General features: G+C 42.9%; 2 protein-coding genes across 3 annotated transcripts in view; both read right to left on the bottom strand.

The window, feature by feature from the left end:
- Positions 1-24,144, bottom strand: part of mtfp1 (mitochondrial fission process 1) — a 195,816-nt gene that overhangs the window by 125,717 nt on the left and 45,955 nt on the right. The gene's annotated exons all lie outside the window — the stretch shown is intronic.
- LOC117391698 (mediator of RNA polymerase II transcription subunit 13-like) overlaps positions 1-24,144 on the bottom strand; it is a 100,261-nt gene that overhangs the window by 51,244 nt on the left and 24,873 nt on the right. For both annotated transcript variants that reach the window (XM_033989578.2, XM_055231870.1), the window contains exon 2: positions 23,209-23,446. In XM_033989578.2, coding sequence (XP_033845469.1) covers positions 23,209-23,446 — 238 coding nt within the window. The remainder of the gene's footprint in view (positions 1-23,208; positions 23,447-24,144) is intronic.

The raw sequence follows: 24,144 nt of genomic DNA, 5'->3' as shown, positions 1-24,144 counted from the left end.
CCTCTTCTTTTCCTCCTCTTTTCCTCCTCTGTTCCTCCTCCGCTTTTCCTCCTCCTCTTCCTCCTCTGTCCCTCCTCCTCTTTTCCTCCGATCTTACTCCTCTCCTCCTCTGTTCCTCCTCCTCTTCCTCCTCCTCTGTTCCTCCTCCTCCTCTTTCTCCTCTTCCTCCTCTTTTCCTCCTCTTACTCCTCCTCTGTTCCTCCTCCTCCTCCTCCTCTCCCTCCTCGTGTGTCCCTAGTCTAACAGTTGTGTTAATCTCTGTTGTGTGCGTTTGTGCGTTTGTGCCACAGGAGTGTGTTTCCACGTGTGTGTGATGATGTTATCTGTGTGTGACCACGACCTCAGACACACACTAATGTTGTGCGTCTCTTTGCATATCCAAATGTGTGACGAGTTGTGTGATGTGTTGTATTCACAGGATGCAAATAAAACGCACACGTGTGGGACTTGTGCGTCTAACTGTAGGTCAGTGTTCACATTTGTCTGGACTGAACCGCGCGGCCTACGTAGGACTTTGTGTTTATTGTGTCGCTCTTTTGGGAGACGTCGCACTCGTTTAATCCACATCTTCACACACTCGACGTGTTTGTCACAATTTAAATGACGTGAAGAGACGACAGCAGCTCCAGAGAATCTCATGTCGTTTTTCATTCAAATCACGTGACGTTTAGTAGAATTGTGTTTAAATGAGAAAAGAGAAAAGCTGCGCTCGTGTGTTTGACGGTCAGTGTGTGTCAGAGCGATGTCATCAGTGTCGTCCTTCACACGTGTCGTTAAAACAACAACAGTGTTACATCTTTAAACTACAAGGACACGTGTTTTATAAAGTGTGTTTAAAGTTTAGGGAGAAAAAGTAAGAATAAAGAAACAAAATGTACGACCCAGTTTTTATGCAAAATCACTTCTGATCGACTTGAATGATTTCTATGAGTTTTCAGAGACACTAAAGACACTGCTCTGAAATAGCCATGGGACACAAATGATGGGACACTCGCGGTGGGACACTCGCGGTGGGACACTCGCGGTGGGACACTCGCGGTGGGACACTCGCGGTGGGACACTCACTTGAACACCTCATTAGGACTGAATGAACACTGAGGAGGAGGACAGAGCGACCAATCAGAGCCTCCACAGGACACAGGGGGACAGGGGGAGAGCGGACAGAGGGAGAGGGGACAGGGGGAGAGGGGACAGAGGGAGAGGGGACAGGGGGAGAGGGGATAGGGCACAGGGGGAGTGGAGACAGGGGGAGAGGGGACGGGGGGACAGGGGGAGAGGGGACAGGAGGAGAGGGGACAGGGGGAAAGGGGAGAAGGGACAGGGGATAGTGGGAGAGGGAACAGGGCACAGGGGGAGTGGAGACAGGGAGTGGAGACGGGGACAGGGGACGGGGGAGAGGGGACAGGAGAGGGGACAGGACAGGGGACAGGGAGAGAGGGCACAGGGGAAGAGGGAACAGTGAGGAGAGGGGACAGTGAGGAGAGGGGACAGTGAGGAGAGGAGACAGGGAGGGAGAGGAGACAGGGAGGGAGAGGACAGGGGACGGGAGGAGAGAAGACAGGGAGGGAGGGGACAGGGAGGGAGGGGACAGGGAGGGATGCTTTAGGACTGAATGAACGCTGAGGATTGGGGCAGAGCGGCAGGGCAGAGTGGACAGGGAGAGAGAGAGGACAGAGGGAGAGAGGACAGAGGGACAGGGGGTAAGGTCACAGTCACCTCCTGATGTGAGTCTACGTCTGATCTCGTTCATCAGTTCACACACTCCACACACTCCACACACTCCACACACTCCACAATTACACCTATTATAATCACACACGTTATTATGTCACTTACTCGACGAGCGCTAATGAATAAAACATCGTGTTTTACCTCCGCCGTGACTTTGAAACGGAGAAATACGTCCAGACTGAGGCGTTTGACGACTCATCTACTGTCAAATCACCAGGTATCGCTCGCAACTGTCTTTTTTTTTTATCATTTTCTTTACAAAACAAACAAACGCACACATTCACCCGCATTAAAAACAATAACGTGCCTTGTATTTCCACAGGTCAGGGGTCAGGTCAGAGGTCGCCACATTTCATAAACAGCGTCAAGTCAAAGTTTTCACGATTTTTCCGCCGTGTCCCGTTTAAAATTTTGTCTTTTCTCGCACGGTAACAAAAAGGACAGTGTACGACTCGTGTCCAGCCATGTGCGTCCGATCCGTGTGCGTATTTCTCACATTTTTGTCGAACCCTCTCGTGATAATTTTGGCGGCGCAAAAGCTTCTAACTAAACCCGATTTGGGACGTAATTGTGGAGACCTTGGCCACATGAGGCGGAGTGTGGTGGGAGAAGATTAGAGCTAAAAGGACTCTTCAGATGAAAGAGCAGCTCAGAGGAACAGGACTGTGGGAATGTCGTGGTGTGGCCTGACGGAACGCACACACACACACACGGGGTATTACGCTCCATCAGGTGCTCCGTGGAGGGCCTCGTTCTGGCTCCGGCGCCGTCCATTACCGGCGAAAATGACTAAAACGTCCAAAAGTTACATTACGGCGCAAACAGCTGTAAGTCCCAGTAGAAAAATGTAAAGCTGGTTTCACCGATTGTGTCGTTACTGCAACAAAAATCAGCATTTCTACAGCGGTGATAAAAAAAAAAACGCCAGGGGAAAAATCCACTTGGCTGCGGCGGTGACTCGACGCCGGGTAAGAGGCCTCACAAAGTGCACGTATCAAAGGCGGCTGGCGCGGCTTCAAACGCCCCGACGGAACGGAGACAAAATAGCGCTCATCTCGTCTAATCCTGTTTAAAGGTGCAGCCGTATTCAGAGCCGCTTATGGAAAAAAAAACAAAAAAAAAAACGCCTCAAAAACAGATGTCGACAAGATTTTAGCAAAACATTTCTGTCGTTCTAAAAATGAGACGCGTCGTGAGGCTTTAACCGCGCGACAGAAGCGGCGCCGAGCTTCGCCGTATCACCACGACGCGGCGGCGGGGACGGAGAGTACTTCAGGAGAACGCAGTACAGTTTACTACTTTTAGCTTTAATGGAGAAGTGTCGTACGGCGGGTTTTGTGCTGCGACTTTAAACGCTGTAGTTCACATGTGTCAAACTCAAGGCCCGGGGGCCAAATGCGGCCCGCCGTGTCATTTTATGCGGCCCGCGACGAGGTAAATTTAAATTGTGTTATCTACGTGTGTTTAACTCATTTAGCGATCTGTGATGTTGCAGGAGTTTGATTCATGTGACGCAGCTGGTTGTGTTGTGACAATGCTCTGAAGGGGGAGGGGCTTAGCGCAGGGAGCAAAGAGAGGAGACTCAGAATACCCCATAGAAGTAAATAACCCTCTTTAATACAACATAGAAGTAAATACCTCCCCTTTAATACCCCACAGAAGTAAATACCTCCTCTTTAATACTCCGTAGAAGTAAATACCTCCTCTTTAATACCCCATAGAAGTAAATACCTCCTCTTTAATACAACATAGAAGTAAATACCTCCTCTTTAATACCCCATAGAAGTAAATACCTCCTCTTTAATACAACATAGAAGTAAATACCTCCTCTTTAATACCCCATAGAAGTAAATACCTCCTCTTTAATACCCCATAGAAGTAAATACCTCCTCTTTAATACCCCATAGAAGTAAATACCTCCTCTTTAATACCCCGTAGAAGTAAATACCTCCTCTTTAATACAACATAGAAGTAAATACCTTCTCTTTAATACCCCAGAGAAGTAAATACCTCCTCTTTAATACCCCAGAGAAGTAAAATACTCCTCTTTAATACAACATAGAAGTAAATACCTCCTCTTTAATACCCCATAGAAGTAAATACCTCCTCTTTAATACCCCACAGAAGTAAATACCTCCTCTTTAATACCCCAGAGAAGTATAAAATGTGTTCACATCCCTCGACTTTAATCAAATCAGCACATTCAACATAAACTTTCATTTCTAAACATATTTATAATCTACTTTCCTGCAGTTTTATTTCATTCTAACGCACAACTCTCACTTTATTTCCTCGTCGTGAGCGCGTGCGTCTGTAGGTTTCACCTTGCGCGACGCAGACAGAGACGCCATTGTGACTCAGAACAAGCTTTAAATCCGCAGTATTTGTTTTTGGAGGATTTCTCTAAACATGCATCTTTTAATAGCAGCGCAAACGGTGTGTAACTTCCCCTGGCCGCAGCCTCGCTCCGCCCCGACCTTTCCACCGTTAACTTCCTCTAACGTTTCGCTACTACATCAGCACAGATTGTCCTTAAAAACACCGCTTCTTCCTCTTCTGCTCCAACTGTTTCTCACTCACAAAGCTCTCATTATTTTAGCATGTGCTTTAGCTTTTCAGAAATCCACATCTCGCACTCGGAAAAAAATGGCCATCCCTCCCCTCCCCTCGCGTTCTCCCTCGCCCTGCCCCCTTTTTTTGCAGTACAGCTGGGAAACTTCACCCCTTTTTTTTTTTTTTTTACCGTTTCACCCAGCGCGCACACAAGCTCACACAGGGTCAAAGGGTCAGCGGACACGCCCTGACAACCCGCAAGGGGAGGAGAGAAACCAGAATCACAAATGCTCAGCCCTTTCTTTCTCTTTTTCTTTCTTTCTTGCAAGTTTTGGATACACAACTTTTTCCCCCTCGCTGTTGGAAAAGTTGATATTTGTCCACGTTGTCTCGACGGAATAACAGATTGATCGCTCCTCGCCGGGCTGGAGATGTTAAGACAAAGTGTGAAGTGAGCATTTCTTAAAACAAAAACACCCTTTTAACACCCCGTTACTTTGGGAAAAAAACTGAAAATTCAAAGTGCAGATGTCCAAAAACCGAGCTGAAAAACAATCCGAAAAGCGCTTAAATCTAGTCGCATACAGTTTTGTTTTTTCTTTCCCCCGCCCTTTGCCCTCCAACTACACATCGCGTTACTCCTCCTACCGCTTCTTACTCTTTTTTTCTAATCATATCCTTGGCGCCTACCACATCTGAGTCATGTTTTTGCCAGAACAAGCCAGACAGAGGCGAAAAAGTCAAACGCTTGTGCGCAGTGTCCCTCCGTAGGTGAAAGTAACATTCCTTCACTGCGGTTGTTCCTTTTGGAGAGTTGTGTGTTTGTGTTCGTGTGTCAGCCAGCGACCTACTTCCCGATTCAAGCCAAAAATCTGGGAGGCTAATTATTCATTCCCTGTTTTTTTGAACTGGATCTTCTAAAAAAAGGAGAAAGAGGAGGAGGAGGGGGGGGAAAGGGGAGAGGGAGAAAGCGATAGACTTAAGACAAACCCTTAAGGAATAAAAGAGATGGGAGTAGGACATGATTGGCACGCACACACCCACACCTTTTATTTGCCAAGAAAGTGAGCGCAGACATTCGCAGCCTACAAAAATGAGAATTAAAACAAGACAGCGCAACACAGTGTAAAAAAGAAGAGGGAAAAAGAGCAGGAGGTGGAGGAGGAGGAGGAGGAGGAGGGAGCAGAGCGAGGGCAGCGTCACAGGAAACAGCCCCTGCCAAGCAAAACTTGTTGACACAGAAAAGGCTGTTCGGGAGTCGTTTGACAACAAGATTTTTTTAATATTACACATTTTTTCATCTTATCCGAGGCATAAATTACTACGTTTTGCAATATTTTTACTCACGGCTGAAAAACTTTTACTCGAAACGTTTTTTTATTGGCGTTTTTCCCTCATCTAAACCACATCTGTCTGTGTTTTCCATGCGGGTTTAACTCATTTAGCGATCTCTGATGTGCGACGCAGCTGGTTGTGTTGTGGTAGTGCTCTGAAGGGGGAGGGGCTTAGCGCAGGGAGCAAAGGGAGGGGAGAAAATGAAACTTGTAAAACATGTTAATATGTTGTTTTTTGTTGTTTTTTTAGCATTTTCAAAACAATAAAAGGAAACATGGATCTAAATATGTGACGTGCTACAGTTAATACCCCGTAGAAGTAAATACCTCCTCTTTAATACCCCGCAGAAGTAAATACCTCCTCTTTAATACCCCGCAGAAGTAAATACCTCCTCTTTAATACCCCACAGAAGTAAATACCTCCTCTTTAATACCCCACAGAAGTAAATACCTCCTCTTTAATACCCCGTAGAAGTAAATACCTCCTCTTTAATACCCCGCAGAAGTAAATACCTCCTCTTTAATACCCCGCAGAAGTAAATACCTCCTCTTTAATACCCCACAGAAGTAAATACCTCCTCTTTAATACCCCACAGAAGTAAATACCTCCTCTTTAATACTCCACAGAAGTAAATACCTCCTCTTTAATACCCCACAGAAGTAAATACCTCCTCTTTAATACCCCACAGAAGTAAATACCTCCGCTTTAATACCACATAGAAGTAAATACCTCCTCTTTAATACCCTGCAAAAGTAAATACCTCCTCTTTAATACCCCAGAGAAGTAAATACCTCCTCTTTAATACCCCAGAGAAGTAAATATCCCCTCTTTAATACCCCGCCGAAGTAAATACCGCCTCTTTAATACCCCACAGAAGTAAATACCTCCTCTTTAATACCCCGCAGAAGTAAATACCTCCTCTTTAATACCCTGTAGAAGTAAAATACTCCTCTTTAATACCCCATAGAAGTAAATACCTCCTCTTTAATACCTCCTCTAAGTTCTATAAAGTATTGCTCAAACATTACACATATATTAATTATCTTAACTTTATTTTTGAGACGGTCAGACTCGTCATTTTGGTGCACTATATTGTTTAAGTGAATATAAACCACATGTGGCAAACTCAAGGCCCGTGGGCCAAATCCTGCTCGCCACATCATTTTCTGTGGCCCGCGACAAGGTAAATTAAAACATCTGACTGTCTTAAAATATCGGTTTATCAGGAGATAGTTAGACATTTTTTCATATCTATGCAAATCCATATGCAATATTTGTGATTTTAATAAGTTTGACACTCCTGATATAGACAATAAACGATAATATTTAAACTTTTTTTTCATAGTGTTAAAAAATATGCAATAAACACATAATACTTGAACTGAACTGATACAGCATTTGTTTAACCGTGGAACCTATAAATAATATAAAAATGATATATTATAATTATATGGGTTCTTTAAGTAACAGCTTGTATTAAAGATGGAAGAAAATGTGAAGAATTTTGCAGTTTTATTTTCATGTAAACAACAATAAATACATTTAATAAAGAAAAAAAAATATAATTATTCATATTTTAAACTGTACCTTTAATAAATATCATGATATTATTGTTAACCGCAATTATTTTTTCGCCGTGATGATCCTGACAATGCATTTCAATATCGTCCCACGAAAGAATAACCAAAAAGTTCAGAGAAAAAGTAATAAAAACTGATCCTAAAAATGACCAAGTCGATATAGGAATTATTTAATATAGGCCTGGTCTGGAAAAAGAGCAACACACCAGAAAAATAAACACAAAACAATGATTTTAAGTCTTAAATTCGACACAGTTAGAACAGAAAAGTCTCGCACACGTCACAGAGCGGTTCTTCTAAGATTAAGACAAGGCTGCAGCAGATCACATGGACTTGAGCTGCAGAATCGGGCCTTTGTGGCTCTGACTCTTTACTCAGTCAAACCAGCAGCTCCTCAGCTTTACACATGAATATTTCCCTTTGTAAAGACGCACTTCTGTTCGCCGAGGTGTCTCTCCGCGCCTCCGTGTTCACTCGCCGCTTTATTTTACCCTAATTGACTCGGGTGGCGCTTGTCTTGTAAATGTTTAATGCTTTTCGTCCACTTCCTATTCGCACGTTTACAACTACAAGTCATAACCTTAAAGGGCGAGTGGAGCGGCTCTCGGGGAAGGGGGGGGTTATGAGGTCACACGCACAGTTAGCGGTCTGCGCGGTGACACCGGTTTCCTCCACATCGTCCATAAGGTACGTCGAGATGCACCATGGGTAAAACGACGAGACAACTCCATCGAAAACCTAAACGTGAGCTGCTTTTTTGTCCGTTTTTCCATCAGAAAGTTTGATAAAAAGGTTGGATGTTATAGATTTTTACTGCGTATTTCTATATTTTTCTGCTGTTCTTGCACTTTACGTTGCAATTCTGAAATTTCCCCACATTTTTTAAGTCATGGTGTCAATAATTTGGCTGATTTTTTGGTCCAAGTGGTCTAAAAAAGAACAACTTCTCGCCCCTTTCGCATGCGTCAAATCAAAGTTACCTTGATAATAATTATAATTACGCAAGATAACAGTCCCCGTCTCTCATCACGGGAGCGTTTGGAGTCCATTTAGACGCTCGTTCTGGCCATCGCTCGGATCAAACGAAGCTCAGGGGGGGAGCTAAGAGGCCGTTTGTAATAATCAAGCAGGTGACTCCGCTCTGAACGACTGCAGAGGAGGTGCACTCGAGCAAAACACTCGAGTCTGCGACCTGCAACACTCGGGAGGACGGAGGTAGAAAGCGGCACAGAAACACACAAAACGCTCGAGATGCAGGACGTGTGTTTACTCAGTCGATGCGGCCGCGGTGGAATAGTCAGACGTGTCTTTCGGACTGGTTTAAAGCGACGATAAAGGATGAATCTGGAACTTTTTGGCCAAAGGGAAAAGCCGCAGAACAAGAGGATCCCAGTCAAATGTGCAAATGTAGTTGGTTAACACAAGGATTTAACTCAAAACCTCCCCGTTAAGAGGCGAATACTTCACTGTGCATCAATATTGCAATTTATATTAGATCAGGAGTCTCAAACACGCGGCACAGGGGCCAATTGCAGCCCGCAAGGCGATATTTTGTGGCCCGCAGGACAATATGTTAAAGCCAAACTAACATTAAACTTTCATATTGCGTGTAGAAGTGTAGAACCGGATTAATAAACCCCAAAAACCGCACGTGTCACTCGCGCTGTGTCCTCCCGTCGCAAAAGATTCAACCAATAATGTTGTATATCCATAAAATCCACAAGAACTGGCAGATTATTTCATGTATGTTGAAAACAGCGATGACGTTTGAGAAGATTTGACAAAGCTTTTTAGTGGAAAACCTGACGCTGCTCCGCCTCACCCAGACTCTTCCTCCTGCGGCCCCCAGATAATTTGAGTTTGAGACCCCTGCATTCGATGGTTTTAACCTCCTGGGACCTGGCGTTTTGGGTTTTCTAGGCCATAATACAATTTTTTTTTTTCTCTACAAAGTCCTGGTGTCCACATGTGAGGACATTAAATTGTCACTTATAGACGAAAAAAGAGTTTAACACTTTATAGTTTAGATTCAAGATGGACTTACATGTCTCCTGTTTGCAGCTCTTTAAATAAGTCGTCGTTGTTTCTAATTTTGTTTTTACTCAGGACAAATGTTAATAAATAGCTTTTGCAAATCATTATTCACATGTGATTTTATTTTGTTCCATCAAAATCATTAAAAAGCAGAACGAATGTCCTCATATGTGACATCATTTTTCTCGATAATTCTTTGTTTTTACTCATCAGGTCCAAATAACAAAGTGAAATTAAGAAAACCGTGAAAAAACTCTGATCTCAGGAGGATAAAATAGACTGATAAACGTTGGAAAACTTATATTTAATTGCAATTTTAAATTAAATAAAACGCACGGGTTTAAAGTGTCATGTTTTTCTAGTAGGTGTCAGTCTGGTCTTATATAGATGCTATTTCTTCGCTTTAATGTTACATGATTTATTCAAAAAAACTCACATTCTTATCCTAAGCAGGGCTGCCTCTCCACAGATCTGACCTGTAACTTGAGGTCTGATGTTGTCATGTACTTCTATGCACGGAGATAGTTACGTTTAATGCCATATTGTGGAACAGTCCAAGCTGAAACGTCCCCAGTGAGCAGAAGAAGTGACGGAAAAGTCCCACAGAAATGACACCATCAGAAAAGAAGTGAACACATCCTCTTCAAATGTCTTTAAACATCACATTTGTGCGTGTAAACATCACATTTGTGCGCGTAAACATCACATTTGTGAGCGTAAACATCACATTTGTGCGCGTAAACATCACATTTGTGCGCGTAAACATCACATTTGTGCGTGTAAACATCACATTTGTGCGTGTAAACATCACATTTGTGCGTGTAAACATCACATTTGTGCGTGTAAACATCACATTTGTGCGTGTAAACATCACATTTGTGCGTGTAAACATCACACTTGTGCGTGTAAACATCACACTTGTGCGTGTAAACATCACACTTGTGCGTCTAAACATCACACTTGTGCGTCTAAACATCACACTTGTGCGTCTAAACATCACACTTGTGCGTCTAAACATCACACTTGTGCGTCTAAACATCACACTTGTGCGTGTAAACATCACATTTGTGCGTGTAAACATCACACTTGTGCGTCTAAACATCACGTTTGCGCGTCTAAACATCACGTTTGCGCGTCTAAACATCACATTTGTGCGTCTAAACATCACATTTGTGCGTCTAAACATTCAGCCTCAGCCACAAACCGACCTGAGATGATTAAAACATCAGCCAGACGCCCAAAGTGTCAAAACACAACTTTATTCAACTTTAATGGTGAACTAGAAAAAACACAACAGCTGCCCAGAAAACACACAACTGATCCACGAGCCGCAGGAACACACACAAACACAGACGGCCATGACACGAGTACAACACACACACGACACGAGTACAACACACACACGACACGAGTACACACACGACACGAGTACAACACGAGTACAACACACAACATGAGTACAACATGAGTACAACACACACATGACACGACACGAGTACAACACACACACGACACGAGTACAACGCACACATGACACGAGTACAACATGAGTACAACATGAGTACAACACACACATGACACGACACGAGTACAACACACACACAGCATAAGTACAACACACACAACACGAGAGCAACCTGCAGAGGGTGTGTGTCTGTCTGTGTGTGTGTGTGTCTGTGTCTGTGTGTGTGTGTCTGTGTGGCATGGGTTTTGTCTGCACACGACACAGAAGTTCACAGACATGGACAGATGTGGACAGATGAACACACATTTTACACACACACACATTTGGCAAACACATTTCTCGACTGGACACACACTTTTATACATATGCACATACACATTTACACACACACTTTAGTCAGTTCTCGCTCCACAGACATCCCAGCTCCAGTTTCTCCCCTCGTCCCCTCGCCCCCGTCCCCGCCTCCGTCCCCGCCTCCTCGCCCTCGTCTCTTCGCCTCCTCGCCCTCGTCTCCTCGCCCCCTCGCCCTCGCCCCCTCGCCCTCGTCTCCTCGCCCCCTCGCCCTCGTCTCCTCGCCCCCTCGCCCTCGTCTCCTCGCCCCCTCGTCTCCTCACCCTCGTCTCCTCACACTCGTCCCCTCGCCCTCGTCCCCGCCTCTGTCCCCGCCTCCGTCCCCGCCTCCTCGCCCTCGTCTCCTCGCCTCCTCGTCCTCGTCTCCTCGCCTCCTCGCCCCCTCGCCCTCGTCTCCTCACACTCGTCCCCTCGCCCCCTCGTCGTCCTCGCCCTCGTCCCCTCGCCCTCGTCCTCACCATGCGCCACCCTCGTCCTCACCGTGCGCCGCCGCCTCAGACAAACACGTCACATTTGGCAGAGATTCTCCTTTTTGTCGTTCATTTCCGTCGTTTAAACTCTTCGCCTCGAGTCACGTCCGATCCACTCGCCTTCCGTTCGTCTAATTCCATTATCGTTGATTATTTTCTCATAAGCGTCGCCGCTCTAATCCACTTGTCGGCGCCGTATCTACCGTCGCCGCGGCTGATAACGCGCGCACTCACTTTTGATTTCACTCATTTCTCATTTCGCCTCCACTTTTCACTTGTAATTTTTATGAAAGCCAAAAAAGCGTTGTCAAAATAAGATCGTTTTAAAGTAGCGGCGTGCGATGTTACGACGCGGCGGGTGAGTGATGTACGTAAACGACGAGACGATTCAGGATTAAATATGCACATAAATTCCTCATAGACAGCGCGGTTAAGACGGGAGCGACATTAACCCCGAGCGAGGATTGGTTCAGGCGTAAATGTGTTTCTGTGTTTTATATTCCTCTCACTTCTACAACAGTTTGAAGAAAGAAAAAGAAAAAACTTGCAGCGGTTGGAGGCGTGTCCCCGAACGGCCTCTAGAAACAAAAATTAATTACACTTTGTCTGTTAATTTCCAGCGGCGGCAGCTTGACAGCCTGAACCTCATAACGACGACGACTTGTTTCACGCCACGACCAAATATTTGGCAAAATGACTTGAGTTATTACCTGAAATGAGCGGCTAAACCCTGGTCAGACCAACGCCACAGAATGTGTAAAGACGTGGACTGAGTGACCACGAGTATCATAGCAACCAAAGAGCCAATCAGGAGCGAGGATGTTGAAGGTAACGCCCCTTTCTGAACACATCACTGGTTTAGCAGGGAGAGGGCGCTTAGCAACGCTGTCAATCAAACCTGTTGCTAACGACTGACTGGACCAGGACTGAACCAGAACTAAACCAGGATTGAACCAGGACTGAACCAGGACTAAACCAGAAATAAAGACTAAACCAGGACTAAACCAGGTCTAAACCAGGACTGAACCAGGACTGAACCAGGACTGAACCAGGACTGAACCAGGACTGAACCAGGACTGAACCAGGACTAAACCAGGACTAAACCAGGACTAAACCAGGACTAAATAAAGACTAAACCAGGACTAAATAAAGACTAAACCAGGACTAAACCAGGACTAAACCAGGACTAAATAAAGACTAAACCAGGACTAAATAAAGACTAAACCAGGACTAAACCAGGACTAAATAAAGACTAAACCAGGACTAAACCAGGACTAAACCAGGACTAAACCAGGTCTAAACCAGGTCTAAACCAGGTCTAAACCAGGTCTAAACCAGGTCTAAACCCGGACTACATCTGGTTTAGCAGGCAGCTGTCAATCAAACCTGTTGCTAACGCTAACAGGAGCGACCTCGGGGACAGAAGGACCTGATTTGTCTGTTATTAATGTTCAGATCTTGATTTACAGACACAATAGTGAAATAAAAACCCCAGGATCATGTAGAGGGTTAATACGAACATTTAAGACCAAAATGAGTCTGAAGCAGCAGAGACAGAGGACACAGTTTATCTATAGAAAGAGAATTGGAGCCAAAGCAGGTTTAGCCATGTCCATTTACATAAACAGTCTACGGTCAACCAACATGTTTATCCAGCCATTAAATTCTCTCAAATCCTTTAAACATTTTATTATAAATGATAAATGATAATTTCACAAAAGCTTTCGTTTGATTTGTGTAAATAAACTTTGCCAAATTTCATCTTAACCACGAGACAAAACGCGAACGCAAAGATTTAAACCAAACTCAAACCCGTCTGTTCAGGATTTCACACTTTATTTTTCTGTCGTGCTGTTTTATGTTAGAAAGGCTTTAAAAATAAAATTAATTAATATTGTCCACAAGATCAAGACCAAAACGAACCAAAGACACTTCAGTTTGTTAAAAAAAAGCAGATTTTACAGTGTGTACTTTTTACTTTTACTTCACTACATTTGAGAGCAGTATTTGTACTTTCTACTCCACTACATTTTTGAACAGGACATAAAGTAAAAGTACTTTTCTTATGATCTTTTACGATGTTTGTGGTAAAGTCCTGACTAAAGTTTTCGGTGTTTTAAGCTTCATCTTTGAGCGAAACAAAAATAAAACACACAAAATTCATGAGAAAAGTTAAGAAATAGTTTGATATTTTTACCGTTTGACCAAAATATCTAATTTTTTAAATCAATATCACTACATTTACACTTTAAACAAAGAAAAACACACAAAATGAGTAAGAAAAATTAAAGAAATTGATTGATATTGTTACTGTTTGACTAAAATATGAGTAAATTTTTTTTATCAATATCACTACATTTACACTATAAACAAAAATAAACACACAAAATTCATGAGAAAGGTGAAGAAATAGTTTCATATTGTTACTGTTTGACCAAAATATGAGTCATTTTTTATCTATGTCACTAAATTTACACTTTAAACAAAAAATAAACACAAAACTCATGAGAAAAAATAAGAAATTGATATTGTTAGTGTTTGACCAAAATATGTCTAATTTTTAATCAATATCACCACATTTACACTAAATCGTGTTAATTACAGTAAAATACTTTAGCTTTTTTGTCGTAAAGTGCATTTTTAAACATGTTCTTATGAGATTAGACAAGATAACTCATACTTTTACTTAAGAAGATTGTTTTCATGTGGTATTTTTACTTTATTTGAGTAACATTTTGCTTGTTTACAGTTTCAGTTTGTTGGTTCTAGTGAGGAATCGGACCAGAACTGAGCAGCTTTGAGACCTGGACGACTGACGGAATAAAAACGACGACTTGTTTCAAGCCACGACCAAATATTTAGCAAAATTACTTGAGTTATTACCTGAAACACTGGTCAGACCGCCGCGGTTTAGACCAAAGAAAACAAAACAATTCACTCTTTGAATTGACGTAATAATAAAATATTTGTTCTGAAAGCGCCGATTTCAACTTCTCTGTGTTTGGAGCGTCTCAACAGGTGGAACACGACCAAGTCAACGCCACAGAACGTGTAAAGACGTGGACTGAGTGACCACGAGTATCATAGCAACCAAACAGCCAATCAGGAGCGAGGATGTTGAAGGTAACGCCCCTTTCTGCACACATCACTGGTTTAGAAGGGAGAGGGCGCTTAGCAACGCTGTCAATCAAACCTGTCGCTAACGACTGACTGAACCAGGACTGAACCAGGACTAAACCAGGACTGAACCAGGACTGAACCAGGACTGAACCAGGACTGAACCAGGACTGAACCAGGACTAAACCAGGACTAAACCAGGACTAAACCAGGACTAAACCAGGACTAAACCAGGACTAAACCAGGACTAAATAAAGACTAAACCAGGACTAAACCAGGACTAAACCAGGACTAAACCAGGACTAAACCAGGACTAAACCAGGACTAAATAAAGACTAAACCAGGACTAAACCAGGACTAAACCAGAACTAAACCAGGACTAAACCAGGACTAAACCAGGACTAAACCAGGACTAAACCAGGACTAAACCAGGACTGAACCAGGACTGAACCAGGACTAAACCAGGACTAAACCAGGACTAAACCAGGACTAAACCAGGACTGAACCAGGACTGAACCAGGACTAAATAAAGACTAAACCAGGACTAAACCAGGACTAAACCAGGTCTAAACCAAGAATAAATAAAGACTAAACCAGGACTAAATAAAGACTAAATAAACCAGGACTAAATAAAGACTAAACCAGGACTAAACCGGGACTAAACCAAGAATAAATAAAGACTAAACCAGGAAGTTTGTTTTCATGTGGTATTTTGACTTTATTTGAGTAACATTTTGCTTGTTTACAGTTTCAGTTTGTTGGTTCTAGTGAGGAATCGGACCAGAACTGAGCAGCTTTGAGACCTGGACGACTGACGGATCAAAAACAGAGACTAAACCAGAACTGAACCAGGACTAAACCAGCGTCACAGTCATACGAGGAAGTGCAGCCTTGAAACGTCCGCTGTCCTTCCCCTACTACACTGTGACTTCTCTCTGATTTGCAGCAGATAACACATTTGAGTTGTTTTTTTTTTATTACGTGGAGGAAAACAGCTCCCGGCAGCGGCACCTGTGACACTGAAAAAGCGTCTGGCTCGTTCGCTTTGGCGCTCACCTTGACCACACGCTGCTTTGACGGCACTACCTACGGCGTTATCAAAGTCATCGAGCACGCTTTCTCTCCTACTACAGAGGAAACCCTAAACCAACTCCCACGCCATTTCGAAATCCAGCCTATAATTGTGCCTCTCGTCTCATCGCCAGAGAGACGGCACTTTGTGGGGCGGACAAAATAAAACCGACATTTCCATTTTGAGCAATCGGCCTGATGTTTTTTTATCCGCAGTAATGGGCGAAGAATAACTTTATCTTTAAATTGGAGTATCAAGGCTCGCGTTGTCTGCGGGGAAATGTAAGACCTACAGTTAAGAAAGGGCACAGCAGAGTTTAAATTCACGGGAAAGGTTAATGCGGCGTTAACACCTCCTCCTCAGAACCCAACACGAGCCGAGGTCAGAACAACCACGAGGTTCTGTTTTCTTCAGATTCATTTACTCACGTCGTGTTATTGTGGCAATGTGCGTGTAGTTAGCGCTATCACGTAGACTATTTATGTAAATGGACAGAGCTAACCCGCTAGCGCCGCGTTACAAACAGGAAGTGAGCACAGGCGCACTTCCAGCTCCATCGACTTTGCCGCTAATTCACTTTACGTTATCAAACTGTGGCCCCCCTCTGCAAAAAAAGGATGTTAAATGTTCGTATTAACCCGCTCTACTTGATCCTGGGTTTTTGAGTTATTTTGAGTTTATTTTATTTATTTTAGTAATTTTGAGGTTTGTTTTTTGTTATTTAGAGACCACTTTCGCTAGCGTTAGCAACCAGGTTTGATTGACAGCGTTGCCAAGAGCCCGCTCCCTGCTTAATTTCAACAGCCTCGCTCCTGATTGGCTCTTTGGTTGCTATGATACTCACGCTCAGAATTCCAAACATGGAATCAGTATCAGTTAAACGTGGTTCACCCCAGAATCGGATGTGTTTTCCATTTGATTTTTGTAGAAACTAGCACTTCAGCTAAATGTCCCTGTGTTAGCATAGTCTTTTCTGCTTTTTAAAAAAAAGAATATTTCAATAACATTTCCTTTACTGCCCATCTACTCTTAATATTGTAGTAATTATGTTAATTACGTGTCCTGACCAGGATGTGTCTACATGATTCTGGGGTTTTTACGTCGCTATTGTGACTGTAACTCAAGATATGAACATTAAAAACAGACGAATCAGCTGCTTTTTCCTGAGGTTACTCCCAGTAGCGTTAGCAACAGCTTCGCTCCTGATTGGCTGTTTGGTTGCTATGATACTCACAGCTGGAATCCCAAAAAAGGAGCTTGTGTCCAAATTAGCTGCTATAACCGCTAGCCTCGATTACGGCCGACGTCACACTCACTTTTTATACAGTCTATGGCTATAAGTTGAACACACGGCTTGTGATTTGATTTTAAGGTCTATATTTAAATATTATTAGTGTAATATTGTAAAAAATTATACGTATTTGACTGGACACGAGTCAAACTGTCGTCTTAACCTTCAACGAGACCCAAGACCTAATAAAAATACTAATACGTTTTTAATTATTTGCTTTGTAGTCGTTAAATTTAGTCTTAAAATCGCACTGTTATATATAAATGGACGTAGCTAACCTGCTAGCGCTGCGTTCTAAACAGGAAGTGATTATCGGCGCGCTTCCAACTGCTGTCAAACTCGTCATTTTGGTCTTAAATGTTCCTATTAACCCTCTACGTGATGATCCTGGGGTTTTTATGTCGCTATTGTGTCTGTAAATCAAGATATGAACATTAAAAACAGACGAATCAGGCGCCTTCTTTCACTGAGGTCGCTCCTGATTGGCTATTTGGTTGCTATGATACTCACAGTCTGATAAATGTCATACTATGGAAGAAGCAGGTCATCTCTCCAGAAAAAAAACACATAAAGACTAGTATTTTTGTGAATGAAACAAACTTTTATGCCTCTAAATGCCTCAAATTAACTGCTAAAAACTGTTATTTAGCGATTGCTTCTATAACACTGCACAATATAGTCGACAATTACAACGATCTCGGCCGCTAACAGGAACAAGCGGCACATTAAGTGGTTCAACATCCTCCGCCGCGATAACAAATCAGATGTAATAACCGAGAAAGACTTTAAAAGGACATAAAACAGTATTAAAATATCTTTCTCATAAAACAAATGTAATTGAAGGCGGTCAATGACTCACAGCGAGGGGACAAAAAGGGGACCGCAAGGCCGGAGCAGGGAAAGACATAAATAATTGGACAACGGCGTCGGAGAACAGAGGGTGGGTAGGAGTTTAGGTCATGACCACGAGTCTTTACAGAGTGTGCGGTGCATACAAATTCCGCCCGCGTGTCATTGTGCGTCTTTGCACCTTATCCCACTGTAGGACAATGGGAAAAGGGTCAAACGCGGCAGAACTGGTTTCACCGGGACATCAGCTCAAGTTCGTTCCCCCCCACGTGAGTTTTGTGAAGCTAAACGTGTTGGACGATGTTGAAATTTTGCGTGACATTTATCCTGGTAAAAAAAACCAAACAGAATATTATGGATGAGCAGGGCCGTCAGCAGAAATTTGGGGGCCCGGGGCAGTAAGCGTTTAATATTCTTCGTCTATTTGATCACACGAAGACGCTAGTTTTAATCAGTTTTTTTGGGGCTAATGCTAATAACTGTACAGAGTAAATGGAACAGAAAATGTGCTACTATCAGAACATTTCAGAACATGTTAAGACGTGTTGTGTTGATGTGATTGTGGTTAGGCCTGTCACACTAACGAAATGGTAAACTGTCCTTAAAACACAAGAATCTCAGTAAATCAATTTTTTGTGTAAATTATTGTGAAACTGCAACAAATAGACAGGAGAATGAAACACTGAAGTTGAGTTAGTGTCTGAAAATTAGCGCAAATGATGTAATTCATAAAGAAAAAGTAAAGACGATAAACAGCGTGTCCATTAAGTCTCTGTATGTTTTTCAAATTTAATTACAAAGGCAGCAGATCAGATACATTAATCAGACTTGTTCTGTTGTACTCAGAGATTTTTAAGTGTTTACCTCATTTAATTACGCCCTTCGAGACAACTGTTGTGATTTTGGGCGTTACAAAAATAAATGAATTGAATTGAAAATTCACCTCTATATGGACACGAGTTGCACGAAGCATCAAGACAAGACTGGATATCCACTGTGTTTGCGTGTGTTCAGACTGTGTTTGCGTGTGTTCAGACTGTGTTTTGGGTGTGTTCCGAGCGTGTTTTGCGTGTGTTCCGAGCGTGTTTTGCGTGTGTTCCGAGCGTGTTTTGCGTATGTTCCAAGTGCGTTTGTATGTGTTCCGAGTGTATTTTGCGTGTGTTCCGAGCGTGTTTTGCGTATGTTCCAAGTGCGTTTGTATGTGTTCCGAGTGTATTTTGCGTGTGTTCTGAATGTGTTTTGTGTATGTTCCAAGCATGTTCCAAATGTGTTTTGTGTATGTTCCAAGTGTGTTGTGTGTGTGTTCCGAGCGTGTTCCAGGTGTGTTTTGCAAGTGTTCTGAGTCCATTTTGCGTATGTTCCAAGTGCGTTTGGCAAGTGTTCCGAGTGTAAACAAACACATCTTTATCAGTTTCCTTGTATATGAAGCCTGAAAAAGTATTATTCCGTCAAACCTGATCAAATCTTACCCTCAAAATTTCACATTTAATCTTTAGTGAAATCCAGACGCGCTTTAGCAGAACTTAAGATGATCGTTCAAAGCTGCGTCGCATCTGCATCACGCGGCTCTTGTTCTTTTCCTTCTTGAGTAAATATTTCAAACATCCATGTATCATTTCCTTCGCAGTAAACCAGTGTTGGAGTGTTTGCCAAGAAGCCCATTACTTTCACTTACTCCTGTAGGTGCAATGGTGTGAGCCTTTGTAATGTGATGCTGGGACTAAAACCCCATTTACAGCGGCCACTCCTCCAGCCTCGCTCTGATTTATTGTTCAGAAGTTAGACCCTCTAATAGACACTAAGCACCGCTGTCAGACCCGGCTCTGCCAGTTCACACCCATTTACGCCGTTTTAAAATCCATGTTTAAATACGCCGCTTGGAAAAGGCCTAAACCACCTTCTGCGTTTCACCGGGACATTTTTCACTGGCGGACATTTTGACAAGCCGTAGCGGGGGAACGCACCAGTGTAATCTAATGGCATTAATGATGGTCTGAATTCATTTCAATGTGTCATTACCAGTCTCTCCTCTGCAATTTCACATCGAGCTTCAAAGGCACGACTTAAAGATGAATTTTATGGCTCACAGCTGCTGTTAATGTTTTTAGTAACACCTGCCTTTTCCTGCTCAGATGCGTCCAAATATCTGTTTTATAAAGCAATAGATCCTTTTTATACACAACCGACAATCAGTGTTTGTTTTATTCCGCTGGGGTTTGTTTGGGCTGCGTCTGCTGCTTTAGGCCTGTGGTAGACCCTCGTTTCAGAAATAATGACTCACTTTTCACTTTTCTATCATAGTAACCGAGGCCGATCTCCCCACAAACGTCGTCTTTTATCGCATCAAAATCTGAATGAAATTGCGATTTGATTTGGCGCGATAATCAAATCGCAAACGATAATGAAATGACGTCAGCAAAGAACAAAATATCTGGTCGTTTTATAGAAAATTCACATAATCCTCGAGTGGAGAGCTCCATAAACACGTCCTGAGACTCACTTCAGTCTCTTTAAAACGTTAAACTTCTGAAGCCGTTTATGGTGAAGCAGAATCCTACATTTGAAACATATATCGGAAAATCTAATCGGGAAAGTGACGTGAGACAGAGTTCATTAAGATAAAAGTAAAAAAAAAAAAAGCACAGCATAAATAAAACATCCTGGTACTTTTACAATGTCCTAAACATGATGTAACGTCTGAGGTAAATCAGTCGTATTATTGTGGAGATCAATCACACGAGCGTTTGCAGCGAGAGGTGACGTAGTGTGACACTCTGCACGACAACAGCAGAGTCCGTGTGTGTGTGTGTGTGTGTCCCTGTGTGTGTTTGTGTGTGTCCAGGGCAGGAGTGCGTTGCATATTTGTGAGCGGTTTTCAAAATCTGTCTCTGGCGACTCTCTGATGACTCAGCTCTGTTCGCAGCATTAATCCCGTTTCTTCTACATTTACATGACGCTTTGGCTCCGTGAACGTCACAGGACACTGGAACGTGAAGCTGCCACACACTCAACATTTTCTCCCGAATGCGAACAACAACATGACAACAACACAACCGTCAGGAGGTGAAGACCACATCAGCGACGCTTTTGTCTTCAGTATTTACCTCTAAACTGTGAGGAGCATTTTAGAACAACGTCAGGCGCAAATACGACTATGGAGGTCAGATCAAACATAAATTCATTTAAATTAAGAAACGTGCAACGCTTCATCTGTAAATAAAATGATGTTTAAATCCCCAGAGCATAACAGTATTTTACTAATGCTAACGGTGGTCATTCCTAGTTCAAATATACGGTAGGATTCCCGTCTTTACCGTAGCTTTTATTGGGCATATCTAAGTATCCAGTTAAAGGAGAGTATTTGGTCACATAACATTAACAAGGTATAAATGGCTGGTGTGACTGCAGCACGTTGAGCGAGGCCAGAGCTGAGAGAGGGAGCACTCTGCCTGTGTAAACACTCAGTGAATAGTCATAATTAAACTCGGGGTTATTGCCTCTGAGCCGCCGTTGGCTTTGTGCCATTCTGACCTTAACAGGTGAATAGATGCTGATTTCATTTAACATCTGAATGGCATTGCATCAGTGAAGATTCTTTTTCAAACACATTTATTGAGTAATTACCCATCCTCTAGATAATTACATTTAATGGCACGGCCCCTGTAGTAAACATGAAACAGCTTTAAACACAGCTCTGAGCACAGATCCATTCTTATATTAATGTCTTCTGTAATCACCAATTTAATCCACTAATTTAATAATGAATGTATAATTTGTACAATGCTCCTGAACAGAAAGGTCACAGTGGATCACAGGGTCAGTGAAAATAAGACACTTTCTGCCTGATTCGGTCAAATGACACTGACCAGGAGCCTCCTCACACAAATGTATTTTTAGATCTTCTATTAGGAGCAGCAGAGGAGACCTGTGAGATCAGATCCTCTTTGTTTGATCCTTTTCTGTGTTTGAGGAGCTGCTGATACTCACAGCCTCAATGTTTCAATAAAAAACTCAACAAAATCTGCATCTAATGAGAGATTTCTAAACCCAAACGAGCAGTCAATAAAAAACATTTAAAAACTAGAGCCTTTGTTACGACTGACGATATTAGTGAGAGTCTCTGGTGTGAGACAGGTGTGATTTGTCAAGTGTAATAAAAGAGAGATTGTTCTCAATGTGCTGCTGGTGCAGGGCTCAGGGTGAGAATGTTCTCACGTTATTCTGTGTCTGAGCCGACGTGACAGAAGTACATCTGATCACACTATGTCTTAAACTTAAATGTGAAGAGTCTTAAACACGTGAACATGGCACACGTCAGGATATTTAACGTTCTGTACATGACCAGTGATTAGTTTAACATATTTAACTGCAGCATTTACAACAGACTGTTTCATGTCACATGCTCAGTGTAGAGTCCACACACTGAAGCCAACAAAGGAATTAGTCTAATGCTCCACAGAAGCTGAAGAGCAGATCTATAGCAGACAGAAATATTGCAGCAGGAGTTGCACCGTGAGCATTTCTGGGAAATGAGTCCAGACCCACATGTAATGGACTATGTATCTTACTCTGTTACTTATGCGTAAGCAGGAAACCTCTGCAGCACTGCCTCAAAGGCTCCACCATCTTTAACAAATGACAAATAAAATCCTCTCTTTCCCTCCTATCTCTGCATCTGTCTCTGGACAGAAGCTTTTCCCTCTAAACCTTCCTCCACGTGAAGCTTTCACTGGATGTGCAGGTCTCCACAAACGTGCACGGCCAGATAATGCAAATGTTTCTATAAATAGGGACAATAGTGCTGACAGCAGCACTCTTTCAACTGAGATATCTGAGTGTAATTTTCCTCCACACTCCACACCACATAAACACTGACTGCCTGCAGTAAATAGTGGCAGTCTCCTCCAGCGCCGTGCGCCTCATCAGAGCTCCACACAAACACTTAAACACAGAGCAAACACCATTCAGATATATTCTATATGAAGAGCAAACAAGAGAAAACAGATCAATGCAGCGTACACGTCTTAAACAAACACAGGCAGAATAAACAGCTTGGCTCGACATGACACAAAGCGTCGCTGGTGTGTGTTCGACAGAGCTGCTCATTCTCCACAATACACATCTGACACTCGTACAAGCCCTGAGCCATGTACTACACCGAGCTGTAACATGTAACATCAATTTCACTACTTCCTGCAGCCTTCCTTTAAATCAGTAATGTAATTATTCTCCACACAATATATTCCAGTGCAACACCAATAAAAATATACAACGTGTGTCAAACCAAGTCTAAACTGTGCGTAAACGGTGGAGTCTCTTCGGTAAAAGTAATGGGATGGAAAGAGCTGCTTTGTGCTCACCTTGTAGCTCATGATGGATGACGTCGGAGAGGTTGGGCTCCTCTCCCCACCAGAAGATCCACAGCTCCTTGGCGTCGGGTTTGATCTTGCGTCTCCACACACACAGGAGGTTGTTCTGGACACAGCGCATGAAGCTCCGCAGAACCGGGTCGTCCTGGGCCGGAGCCGAGATCACGGGCCCGTACTCGCCCCCTCCACGAAAACTGTAGCAGCGCCATTTAATGCCAGTCAACTCCGCCTGAAAGAGCACAGCAGTTTACAACGTGAGCACGAGGACTTTATTTAGAGTATCTGCCCAAACCGATACTGATACTTCACAGGATTTTTAGAGTACACACTTTTCATCTTAGAATATTTATCTGAGGCTGTTTTAAACTTCTACAGTTGTTTATTTAAATAAACACTTGGCTTTAATATTTACACTTTTACATCATTTACATCTTTACAGACTCTGCTCCGAGCTAATGCTAACGAGCTAAGAGCCGTACTGCCCGGAGCCGCACTGCCCGGAGCCGTACTGTCCAGAGCCGTACTGTCCAGAGCCGTACTGTGCAGAGCCGTACCGCTCGGCTCTGAGTTGTGAGCGTCACATAAGCAGCACAGTTACAAAGGTATCGGCTCTTGGTATCGGCAGCCCATGGACGACTCGAGTACTGGCACCTGGTATCAAACTGATACCCGATACTGGTATCGGTGCAAACTTAATTTGTGTAATTTCATTGGTTGAAATAAAAAACTCACCAATTATTATGAGAAATAATGAAGTCGCTGTTAAACTGTCAAATCCACCTTTTTATTGTTGAAGAAAAAACAAAACCTTTTTTCTTTTTGCTTAAATGTCAAATGTGATGTCAAACTGAAGTATCTTTGTGTACACACGTGGAAATGGGTTAATTGTGTTTTATAAAAGGACATTTATTTGGTCTTTTCGTCTTT

This window comes from Periophthalmus magnuspinnatus, chromosome 23, assembly GCF_009829125.3.
Source record: "Periophthalmus magnuspinnatus isolate fPerMag1 chromosome 23, fPerMag1.2.pri, whole genome shotgun sequence".
NCBI classification, from domain to species: domain Eukaryota; kingdom Metazoa; phylum Chordata; class Actinopteri; order Gobiiformes; family Gobiidae; genus Periophthalmus; species Periophthalmus magnuspinnatus.
This window is presented reverse-complemented; position numbering and strand designations above follow the sequence as displayed.